General features: G+C 38.1%; 1 protein-coding gene across 3 annotated transcripts in view; it reads left to right on the top strand.

Moving 5' to 3' along the window:
* cracr2b (calcium release activated channel regulator 2B) overlaps positions 1-12861 on the top strand; it is a 168763-nt gene extending 155902 nt beyond the window's left edge. For all 3 annotated transcript variants that reach the window (XM_072272262.1, XM_072272261.1, XM_072272260.1), the window contains 5 exons: positions 1039-1120; positions 1586-1700; positions 4327-4434; positions 7957-8033; positions 9568-12861. In XM_072272262.1, the coding sequence (XP_072128363.1) occupies positions 1039-1120; positions 1586-1700; positions 4327-4434; positions 7957-8033; positions 9568-9655 (470 nt within the window). In that variant the 3' untranslated portion in view covers positions 9656-12861. The remainder of the gene's footprint in view (positions 1-1038; positions 1121-1585; positions 1701-4326; positions 4435-7956; positions 8034-9567) is intronic.
* The last annotated feature ends 12 nt before the right edge of the window (positions 12862-12873 follow it).

Genomic DNA, 12873 nt, shown 5'->3' with positions numbered 1-12873 from the left:
CATCTTTGGACTGACAATGCTCAGGCAATCTCTTCAATTCAGCCATGTATGCTGAAATGGACTCTCCTTTTTTGATTCTACTTATGAAACCTAAAGCATTCTGCAATCAACAGAAGCTTCAGTTCTAAATGTTCCTGCATTACTTTGACAATATCAGCAAAGCTAATTTCTGCTGGTATGTTTTGAGCAGTCAAACATCAAAACAAACTGTATGCCTTTAAACCCAATACTCTCAGCAAAATTGGCACTTGTTTTACATTGGCTATTTCATTTGCTTCAAATACTGTTCATTTACTTCTGAAATCAAAGTCATTAATCTTTCTGATGTATCCTGCCATTTCTGCTTTTTTATGATTTATTATCACACTTTATGAACCCGTGCATTTTTCCGATAACTGTCTTTTTAAAAAACATTGACAGTCTCTGTATGTGCTGGACTGAGATTTTTACTCTCCATTCCTTGTTTCACTTTGTTTTAGCTCAAATGTTTCGCTGCACTTCAACAAATCGGTAGCTGTCTCGGGTTTGCTTTAAAAATCCCTTGACACCAATGTTACATTTTGTAACTTCAAAACCTTAAACTAATTCAAAGGAAGACACTGGAGTCCAAAATATTATTCTAACTTTGTGTTTTACTTTAAGCCAAGTATGCACATATCACATGATAATTTACGCAATTCACATATTCATACAGATAACACACAATGAATGAATCAAATGAACAAAAATGCTTAATCAACCAATATATATACAATATTACTCAAACATTACTGAAATGTTAAATACACAACAGAAAGGTGGACAGCTTCTCTCGTGTGGAATAAAGCTGTGTGTACTGGTGTAAATTACATTATTATCTATTGTTGTTTCTAAAGAACCTGGTAAATAAAATTTAATACAGGGAGAAATAAGAGTCACCATATTGACTCGATGCATGGTGAGAAAGATAATGCAAATGCTAGAAAACTGAAATAAAAATGTTGGGCTAGAAACTGCTGTTTCTGTTCACTTATCAATTTCTTTTCTCTCTGCTCTTAGGCATTGACTTCCAAGTGAAGAGTTTGGTTTTGGATAATACACGAGTAGCTCTCCAACTGTGGGATACTGCAGGCCAGGAACGGTAATTGGCCACAAATCTACCCATCCACTCAAGTAGCATTTTATTAATAATGAACACATATTTCATCACAATCAGCCCTAAAACTGAACATGACTCATTTTTAATTGAAGTTAAATCTATGTCTCTATTGTTAGGAGTTGTAGGAGACAAATTCTATAGAAAGGGAAAGGGAGCAGTCCAAAGTTATCCTTTGTGGGTCTCACTTCCTCTTCTATGCTTGTTCCCATAACTGCCAATTCCCTGATCTTTCAAATAATTATGTATCTCTACTTAAGCACTTCCTCTGATTGAGTAAGAGTTCCAGGGATTCCTAACCAATTGTGGTGCTCTTGTTCAAACTATCTAGAATTAGTTAGTAAGAAACTTAGTGTGCTAAAAAAGAAACCATACACTTGACTGCACTTTTTGTTGAGAAAACAATATGGTTGATTTTTGTTCAATTGTCTCCTTGTACTCATTTTAAAGATTTCGTAGCATTTCCAAACAGTATTTCCGCAAAGCAGATGGTGTGGTGGTGATGTATGATGTTACGTCTGAGGCATCCTTCACAGCCGTCAGGAACTGGATGGCCAATGTCCAGGTAGGAGACTGTTGAGGGCGCCAAGTTTGATTCAAATACTCCCTTTGAAAGCAAGTTCCATATTCTCGCAAATTTTTCCCAAATACCCCCCATAGTTTATTAGTAACTGTCTTGTATTGTTATTCCTCTGCACGCCTTACGGTGCATCAGGTGTCAACTTTGACACTTCCTTAGCATTTTTATCTGTTTTTTATGAAGCTGAGTTGCTAGCTTGACAATCAACCCAGTACGGATGGAAAGCGTGCAATAAGTCAGCTGGATTTGAACCTGGGATCGCTCACCTCATAATCTGGTACTGATGGCACTACACTCCTAGCCAGCTTGCCTTGTATTTATGACCCCTTATTTTGGTCTTGCCAACAAATCGAAGCCTCTCCTCCACATTTATCCATCGAGTCTTCCATCATCTTGAAGCTGTCAGATTACCCTCCAGTTAATTTTTTTAGAGTAACGAGTATTGGCCTGTTTAATCTTTCAGTACACAACTATGATTCACCCACACTGAAGTTACAGAAAGGCCATATGGAGCAATGATGGTAGAGGCATTTTGTTTAAAAAGGGTTAGTGAACCAAATAGGCAATTATGCTGAAGTTCATTGTGGAACAACAACAAAACAAATGGGTCCACTCTGCAAACAAGGTAAAGTCTGCAGATGCTGGAAATCGAGGGAACACACACAAAATGCTGGAAGAACTCAGCAGGCCAGGCACCATCTATGAAAAGAGCACAGTCAAAGTTTCAGGCCCAGATCCTTTGGCAGGACTGTAGAAAAAAAGATGAGGAGTAGATTTACAAGGTGGGGGAGGGGAGAGAGAAGTACAAGGTGGTAGCTGAAACCGGGAGGTGGAGGGATGAAGTAAAGAGCTGGGAGGTTGATTGGTGAAAGAGATGCAGGGCTAGAGAAGGAGGAATCTAATAGGAGAGGACAAAAGGCCATGGAAGAAAGAAAAGGGGGTAGAAGCACCAGGGGGAGCTGATGGACAGGCAAGGAGATATGGTGAGAGAGGGAAAAGGGGATGGGGAATAGTGAAGGAGAGGACACGGGTGGAGGGGCATTACCAGAAGTTTGAGAAATCAATGCTCAAGCTATCAGGTTGGAAGCTACCCAGACCGAATACAAGGTGTTGTACCTCCAACCTGAGTGTACCCTCATTGCGACAGTAGAGGATGCCATGGATTGACATATCAGAATGGGAATGGGAAGTGGAATTAGAATGGGTATCCACTGGGAGATCTGGCTTGTTCTGGTGGATGGAGCATAGGTGCTCGGCGAAATGGTCTTCCAATCTACTTCGGGTCTCAGCAATACACAGGAGGCCACACTATGGGCACAGGACATCATATGATCTCAGCAGACTCACAGGTGAAATGTTGCCTCACCTGGAAGGATTGTTTGGGGCCCCGAATGGTAGTGAGGGAGGAAATGTAGGAGCAGGTGTAGCATTTGTTCTGCTTTCAAGGATAAGTGCTAGGAGGGAGATTAGTGGGGTGGGATGAATGGACAAGGGAGTTGCATAGGGAGTGATCCCTGCAGAAAGCTGAAAGGGGGGGGGGGGTTGAGGTGGGAGGGAAAGATGTGTTTGGTGGTGGGTTCCTGTTTGGGATGGCGGAAGTTCCGGAGAATTATGTACTTGACATGGAGGCTGGTAGGGTGTTAGGTGAGAACAAGAGAAACCCTTTCCTTGGTAGGGTGGCAAGAGGATGAAGTAAGAGCAGAGGTGCGTTAAATAGAACAGATGCGGTTGAGGGAAACATCGATGGTGTAGGAAGAAAAGACCATTTCTTTGCGGAGGACATCTCCTTCGTTCTAAAATGAAAAGCCTCATCCCAAGAGCAGATGCGGCAGAGAAGGAGGAATTGAGAGAGGGGATGGCAATTTTACAAGTAACAGGATGACAAGAAGTATAGTCCAGGTAGCTGTGAGAGTCCGTGGGTTTATAATAGACATCAGTAGATAAGCTGTCTCCAGAGAGAGAGACAGTGAGATCAATAAAGAGGAGGGAGGAGGACCAGGTAAATTTGAGGGCAGGGTGGAAGTTGGGGAAAGTGGGGAACGGACACCTCTGTAGGCCTGGAACATGGACTGTTCCATGTAGCCGACAAAAAGGCAGGCATAGCTGGGACCCATGCGAGTGCCCATGGCTACACCTTTTGTTTGAAGGATTTGAGAGGAGCCAAAGGAGAAATTATTGAGAGGGACTCTGCCTAACTCTGCTTAACCTCATTTGGGATATAACACATTAGCGCTGATCTTAGAGTTGAAAGGATAAGTAGTAACCTAAATAGGCTTATAATGTTCAGATGGAATAATTCGAATTAAATAGCACATCAACTAAACGCTCACATGTATATTTTGTTCTTCTCATCACTACCACTACCAAACAATTAGATGAAGTTCCTCTAAAGGTACATTTGATGCATGGAAATTTTTGAAACAGAAGCCCAAGTAAATGGCTGCATTGTAGTACCCTGACATAATTGTTAATACAGCTACTGTGGTTTGAAAATCCATTTTTTCCCTCTATTCAATTGACCGTACATCTAGGTTTGAGCAGTGGAAATAAAAGAGATCATATTATTTTGCTTCCTTACAAAATAAAGCTTGTTACTATTCTGATAAAACAGGAAGGAATTGATGAAAGGGCAGTTATTTGTCTACTTGCCAACAAAATAGATGTTCTGAACTCTGGAACACAAAGGGTGTCAAAAGCAGAAGGTGAACGGCTAGCAAAGGTGAGTGGTTTTAAGTCCATTAATACTTTTGACTATATTTTCTACTTTTGATTTATGGAGTAATAAAAAATGTAGAGCAGCAATTTGCAAAGATGAATGCCAAGAATAGAAGCTGAATTTTCATTTGTAATGATACTAAGTGTGCCTACATTCAACCTTAATGCATAAAACAGAAACCAATTTCTGGCACATTGGAATGAAAAGCTGGTGTTAGTAGTAGTCCACTCATCTCAATGATGTGCCGTAGTTTTTTCAAATCGAAGCAATGCAAAATCTGTGAGTTGATGTAAAGTTGTAACTCACTATTTTGTGCATAAAGCAGGCTTAAATTTTAAAAATAATGACTAAGATGTGAATGGGGTTTCAGTAGCACAATCTGTTGTAATTACAACAAAAAAAAATCTTCTATGGAAATATATCTCTGGATTTAAAAAATATTTTCCTTTTTCTTTTTCAAGCTTAGTTCGCAGCTTTTTAACCACAAATCCTATGTACCAATCTTCATTTAATATTCTGCAAAAAAACTGATGGCAATTCGTACCTTATATTTCCTAATTTATTGTCTGTGAGAAATCTTCAGTCAGGTTGCTAAGTCTGCTTGATGTGTTCACAGAATGCCCCAAGTTGGCACCTAGTTGAAAATCATTTAAAGTAAAGGTGAGAGTGACATCATGGGAACCCAGAAGAGCGATTTTCTTTGTGTTTTGTGGACACTACTATTTCTCAACTACTAAGCAAATTTATCAAGGGCATTCCTTGACTGCTTGCACTTTGTTTGATAGTGAATCATTCATTCTAATGGCTTTTGTATATGTTGCTAATGAATTGACTATAGAGTATGTAAACTGACAACCAGACATAAACTAACTTTCTCTGGGAGTGGAAAGGTTACCACTGCATTCAATATAGAGCATGGTAATCTCAGATGGAAAATAGATACAAATATGTGCATGGCTCTACTAACAGAAATGCACTGAATGTGCCATATCAGTTCAATCATTGTACAGTGCTTGTATGACTATGTAGTATTAAAATAGTCACAAACTATTGGTGCCAGAAGCATGGTGACACTTGTCAGCTACCCCCAACAGATCCTCTGACTGTGTTGTTCGTTGACACAAATGACACCTTTTGATATATGCTTCCATGTACATATGACAAATAAAGCTAATCTTTAAGAAACTAGTACTATATCCAGTTAGATATTCAGATTGAACTCAATAAGTATTTTACATTAGACTTCACTGTGGAAGACACCAGCAGTATTAGATTAGATTAGATTATGAGGACACTCAGTCCTCGTTTATTGTCATTTAGAAATGCATGCATTAAGAAATGATACAATGTTCCTCCAGAAAGATATCACAGAAACACAGGACAAACCAAGACTAAAACTTACAAAACCACATAATTATAACATAGCAAAGCAATACCGTAATTTGATAAAGAGCAGACCATGAGCACGGTAAAAAAAGTCTCAAGTCCCGATACCCCCATCATCTCACGCAGATGGTAGAAGGGAGAAACTCTCCCTGCCATGAACCTCCAAGCGCCGCAAACTTGCCGATGCATTGGAAGCACCCGACCGCAGTCGACCCTGAGTCCGTCAGCAGCCGACTCTGAGTCTGTCCGAAAACTTTGAGTCTCCGACCAGCCCTCCAACACCGAGCATCAAGCACCATCTCTGCTGAGCGCTTCGACCCCGCTCCGACCGCTGAACAAGCAAAGCCGAGGACTTGGGGTCTTCCCCTCTGGAGATTCTGGATCACGCAGTAACAGCAGCAGCGAAACAGGCATTTCAGAAGTTTCACCAGATGTTCCTCCGTGCTATCATGTCTGTCTCCATCAAATCAGGATTGTGCACGGCACCCTACTTGACAGATAACAGATATCATTCACTGGAGTGGCCGCTGCAAGCTGTGTCGCGCTGCCATCTTCTTCTCTAGTATGTTAGAAATTTAAGAATCAGGTTTATTATCACCGACATGTGTCGTGCAATTTGTACAGGGGCAGAAGTGAGTGCAGTTGCTAATACTAAGGAGAAGGAGCTTGGAATGCTGAAAGGTCTGAAGGTGGATATGTCATCTGGACCAGATGGACTACACTACAAGGTTCTAAAAGGGGTAGCTGAGAGATTGTGGAGGCATTAGTAGTGAACTTTTTTCTGGAGGACTGGAAAATTGCAAATGTCACTACATTTTCTAAGAAGGGAAGGAGGGAAAAGGATAGGGAATTATAGGCCAGTTAACCTGATTTAGTCCTTGGTAAGATGTTTGAGTCCGTTACTAAGGATGAGGTTTCAGGTTACTTGGAGGCACGTGATAAAACAGGTGAAGGTCATGGTTTCCTTCGGAGAAGTTTCGCCTGGCAAATACGTTAGAATTCTTTGAGGAAATAGCAGGTAGGATAGACTAAGGAGAGTCAGTGTATGCTGTTTACTTGGATTTTCAGAAGGCATTTGACAAGGTGCTCCATCTGAGGTTGCTACGTAAGATAAGGGCCCAAAGTATTGCATGAAAGATACCAGCATGGACAGAAGATTGACTGACTGGCAGGAGGCAAACAGTGGGAAGAAAGAGAGGCCTTTTCTGGTTGGCTGCTGGTGACTAGTAGTGTTCCACAGGGATCAGTATTAGATCTGCTGTTTTTCCCGTTGTATGTTAACGATTAGAATGACCATACACAGTACATATTTCAAACCACATCATCAGTATTTTTAAAAATGATTTTTAGAAGTGGGTAATGCAGCTAAGGCTGCATTTATTGCTCAAGCTAGGGCAAGTGATTGTGGATATTCCCCTTTTACGTATAGGCCCTCCATTGCTCAGTGTCGACCATGGATGTAGCATCCTAGTTGACTACATTGTTGGTGTAGCGCTGTCAATCAATATGCAACCCAGTACGATATGGAGAGTGTTGTTGCCAATGCAGCAGGGTCCCCATCTCAAATGTAGCTCATGAATCCAAAAGGAATGGCAGAGGCCGATGCAGTCTGGTGCCAGCGGTGTTGCAGGACTGCCTTAGGGATTCCAGCTCCAGATTTTACCTTGGGGTTTATTCCTGAAGCCTTTCCCATGAATGGATAGAACAGTGGAGGTTTGAGATCAGAGTTTCCTTCTCTTAGGTGAACTGTGAACCGTGGCTGACGAGCCCCACCTGCCTGGACTGATTGGTTTTAAGGTGCCAGTAACTTGCCTAAGCCCTTTCTCTTTTCAGTAGAAGTTGTTCTGCAAGGTTTAGTAGCTAAGCCACTCGTTAAGGCCAGGAGCTGGTCTTGGTTGTCAGAGGCTATTTGAGACACAAGCCTTTGGGAACATTTAATATTAGTGGGAGCTTATCCCCACTACACCCACCCCGCAGCTATGACTACCTTAACCCCTTTTTTAAATGTAATGCCACTTGATGTTTGACTGGTAATGTGCTATTGTAGAACTTACTGGTGTAAAACATATCCCTGGGTGACTTGAAGATACATGCAATATCTGTAAAATACTTACTGGTGAAATTGTATTTTTATTTTAGGAGTACAACACAGTTTTCTATGAATGCAGTGCCAGATCAGGATACAACATAATGGAACCACTATTGCAAGTGGCAAGGTAAATTGGGGTTTATATTCAGATCAGAAATAAGTTTGCCTGAAACAATAAAGCTGCCTCAAATCTGTCTGTTTTTATCAGCTTTGCCATTGATAAAGGACGAATGAAGTCAAGCATATCATGCCCTCTAGGTGTTGGATCAATATGCCAAATATGTCCAGCATTTCATGACCTTTTCAAATTATTGAAAAATATGAAATATCAAGATTGTTGTTCAATTATTTGCAAGCTCCTGAGAGGGCAGACATAGCTGGGATGTAACATCTCATCTCAAAGATGAAACCTCTGACAATGCTGTGCTCTTTACTATCAGCAAAGATTTTGTGCTTGGTCTCTGGAGTGAGTCTGAATCTGTAGATAAGAATACCATATCTCACCCAAAACTGACATTTCAAATCATCAATACGGAGGAAAAAATTACCACCTGGTGATATGTGAAGATTTGAATCTTCTTGTGACAAACGAGTTTAGTTCAGTCATCCAGATCTTTTTATAAGTATTTCAACATTTTTATATGTATATGCACATGAAAATTGGTGCTGAAATTACTGTTTGACTCTTTAAACAATAACCAGTTATTTGTGAAATTCTTGTGGTATTTTACAAAATTTTCTAAAGTATACATTTAATATGTGGTAAAACCACATATTAACTATAATTGTGCAGCAACTATGAGAGGAAGTTTTGCATGATTTAAGTATCGCAGCAAACTAGTAGGAATATTAATCAGTTTGATTATGCTACAGAAATCACTAAACTTGTATCAACTTGGGTTCCTGGAGAACTACTTAAGTTTGGGGATAAGGAATGGGCAAGAAGGAATCCACCTAACCAGTTGCCCAAGCTGTTAACAAAGTGGGTTAAAGATGGGAATTTTGACTAAGCCTCCAAACATTGGTTTGGAGAACTTGATTTATCTTTAGTTCCATGCAGCGCCATAACATTTGACTTATGAAGTTGATAATATATTCACCAAATACAGAATTCATTTTTAAAGCAATAAATGACTGGACATGGAAAGTTTGTTCAAAAATGTATTTACATGTGCAGTAGCCATCCTTTGTGATTAAAACTATCTGAATTTATATGGCACCATTAGGATAGTAAAGCACCTGAGGCACTTCATAAGAACATCATCAGCCAAAGTACATTTGGACAAAAGGCCAAAGCTTGATGAAAAGGCATAAATATTTAATATATTAGATGAGATAAATTGGAGAGCTTTAGACTGCAGTGTATTGGATAACAGAATTCAAACTGCAGTGAAAATCTGAAATACAGTGCTACTGGACAAAATTCAAACTTAAAGTCAAATCTATTGTGATTCAAGCTACAGTATATTAAACTGTAATTTAAATAATCTGAAAATAATAGAACATGTTCAGCAAAGGCCTAAGGATCTTTTTTTCAACATACAAACTAACCAGTTGGCATGTCTTGTGAAACATATTCTATCACAATAAGGTATACAGGCAGAGGACTCATAAAAAATTAATATTTTTAATTAAACACTTGTTAAAACAATTGTTTGCAGATTATTAAGTGAACAGGAAGACAGACAGAGAGAAGATGCCTTGCGTTTAGATGATGTCTGTGACAAGAAAAAAGGCTGCTGCAAATGAAATTGAACAAAGAAGAACCACTACTCCTAGATAAATTAGATGCTTGAATGCTTTTATGATCTCATTAGACATTTCTGAGCTACAGGACTTGCTCTCAATGTTTTACATTTTCCTTTCTCTCTAATCATTGTTTTTGTTTCTAGTGTCTCATAAATTGCTATTTCATGAAATAAAACCTGACAATAGATAGGAGATGGAGTTATAAGTAAACACTTAAGTTTAGAGCAAATGCATCTGTACATAGCCGAACTATGGCAGCATTAACAGAATGCATTGCCTGTTCTTGTGGATTATGTTTCCTGTAGCATTCACCCATTAATGAGCCAGATTCTGTAAGCAGCAGATGCAATTTTGAGGTACACACTAAACGAGGATGCCAAGCAATCCTGTGGATAGGTTTGCTGAAACTTAAACTTTCTGCACAAATATATTGGTACAGGCTTCTTAAGATATCGAGATGGTTTTGCATAAAGCATGTAATGTGAGTACTGCAATCAGTACTCTGTTGGTCAAATAGAAAGTATATTTCTGAAAATAGTTTTAATGACAAAATCCATATAAAGTGAACAAAATGCAGTATTTGTTCTACAAAACTATATTGAGCTCTGCTTAAAGCCTTGTAGACTCTAGAAAACCATGTCAGCTATAAGATTAACATCAAACTCTGCAATATGTTCGTCCCAACTTTAATGGTTAAGATCTGTCCACACTATAAGGGTACAGTTAAAATATCTTTGCAATTGAGATATTCATTGTACTTTACCTGGAAATTCTTTGCTATTATTTAGAATTGGCTGTGCCGAACATGAGTGAAATTGTAGGTGTGGGCAGAGTACTCAGAGGGAATTGGTATGTCCAAAGTAATCAGTTTGTTCTTTTTGAAAGATTTTAACAATTTTCAAGGTATCTCATTAATAAGTATTTAAAAGCAACAAAGTTAAAATAACTATACTATTTAAACTGTTTTGTTACAGGGAGACTGAATATTTTTATAACATGTATTGCTTCTGGATTCTCTACCATGTATGTGAGGCATCCAAACAAATAGCCTATTGTGGACAAATGGGATTAATGTAGATGGGCAAAAAGTTTGGTAAGAGCATTGTGCTGTACAAGATATGACTATTATTTTTCTATTGCTTGGGAGGCTATTAAATCCAAGCCCATTTCCTCTACCTTCATGCTAGCAGGTTTTTTTTTATTCAGTTGTTTTGAACCACGTTTAGAGTAAAATTTAAAGCACACATTAGTTCAGCAACTGTAAAAAAAATGTTAACACAAAATACTCAGGATGTTTGAAATTATACATACAAACAGAACTTGCTGGAAATATTCAGATCAGGCAATGTTTTATAAGTGTTAAAGTTACATGTTTAAGGACCTTTCATCTGAAGTTAATTCTAAAATATAGGGGATGTTTTGTATGACTCAGTTACTGCCCAATCCAATGAATAGTTTTGAGTTTTAATCTTTTATATATGTCAATGTGTAGATGTTCAGAAGGTGTGTATAAAGTATTTATCACCCGTCAGAAATGTAATGTGAATTTGTGTTTTGACAGAAATTGAGCCATGATTACTATCCATCAAAGTGTTTATTTCTGCTGACATGTATCTGGTGGACAGCCATGCATTTGTGCAACTTCAGATATGTTGGCTGTAGCTGTCAGTGTATCCCCATCACTTACAAAGAACTTGCATTTATGTAGCAACTTATCAATCTTGAGGAACTCGCAAAAAAAGTTGCATTAAATGCAAAGAAAAACTTAATGTGGAATATCATAGGAAATTTTATAGGGAGATATTTTCATTTATTTTACAATTTATATTAAAATCTGAAATGGCTTGTAATATTTGAAAAAAAACATGATTTTAGGCCTATATATGTTATGAAAAAATTCAAAATACTCTTTTCTTTCCCGCAGCTGTTAAAATTGCACAATGCATTCAATCAATTCTAGTGATCTCAGGCTAAGAGAAATGAAACAATAAATATCCTCTCCTCTTATGTACCAAAGCTATTGACTTTAGCTGGGCCATATCCCATGCTTTTCCTTTTCATTCATTATTGCTAAAGGCTATTCTTTAGATGCTTTAGAACTAGTGGTCGGTGCTTACCTGGACTGCAGCAATGATGCTGTGTAAGTTATTTAATATTACTGATTGATTTTTCGGACACTTCAGGCCTGAGGATCGAATTGCTGTTATAATACTAGAGTGACATAAAGATCAGATTAGAAAAGAAATGTAGTTAATGGCTTGGAAGTACTTGTAATGACAGCTTTGCGATGACTTCTAATGAACTAAGTTTCCAATTTCCAAATTTCTTTTAAAAACACAGATTGAAGTAATTATATAACAGACTACATGTGTCTCGGGAACTCCAATTATTAACTGCAGACACAATCATAGGAACTGCTTTTATTTTCCTCATAATTATTGACGTAGCTTAATTACTAGTAGCCTTGCTTCTGAGCCAGTAGATGAATGAATAAATCATTAACTTACGTGGATGTCAGTAATAATGCTGACAAGCATTCACGATTGTACATTTCAATAGTGGTTTTGGGGGTTGCAATGGCTGGATCAGATAATAAAATAAACTAGAAAGGTTTTTATTTATAAAAATACTGTCCTTTAATATAATCCATACTGTGATTAATTTCAGATTTAGATAATTAACTTGAATTTAAATTCTCCAGTTGTTATGATGGATTTGAACTAGCATCTCCTGATCAGGTTGGGAAACCTATTTGGAAATTTAACTACAGTGCTATCAACCCCCATGGCTAAACTACTATTCCACACTGAAGGGTTTAACCTAAGCTGGTGAAGTAGAGGGACTGTGGTATTGCAATACAGAATTAAGTAAATATTACTCCTCTGTTGAGACATATCTTCAAGATTGCTTTATAATATGAACCAGTCACTGACCAACACTTTCCTTAATCAATAACAAAAACAGATATATTGTTTCATAATGTTATTGGACATACTGTTCGTTAATCTCCTTTGGTGTTTGTTTCTCGTGAGCTTCATACAGATGCATCATGGTCTAAGTAAATGCAAGTTCTTTTATTTTCAATAGTATTTGTTAGACTGGGGTACTAGTAAAGATATTGCCAATGGATTCTTGTTTATTTTAGTACAGTTTGTCTAGGAATTTGATCACGTTAAAATAGATTTATTTTAAAAATAGCAAATAAAAGGAATTACTTA

Source organism: Mobula birostris, chromosome 11 (assembly GCF_030028105.1).
Source record: "Mobula birostris isolate sMobBir1 chromosome 11, sMobBir1.hap1, whole genome shotgun sequence".
Taxonomy (NCBI): domain Eukaryota; kingdom Metazoa; phylum Chordata; class Chondrichthyes; order Myliobatiformes; family Myliobatidae; genus Mobula; species Mobula birostris.
Note: the sequence above shows the minus strand (reverse complement) of the source record. Positions and strands in the feature narration are given on the sequence as shown.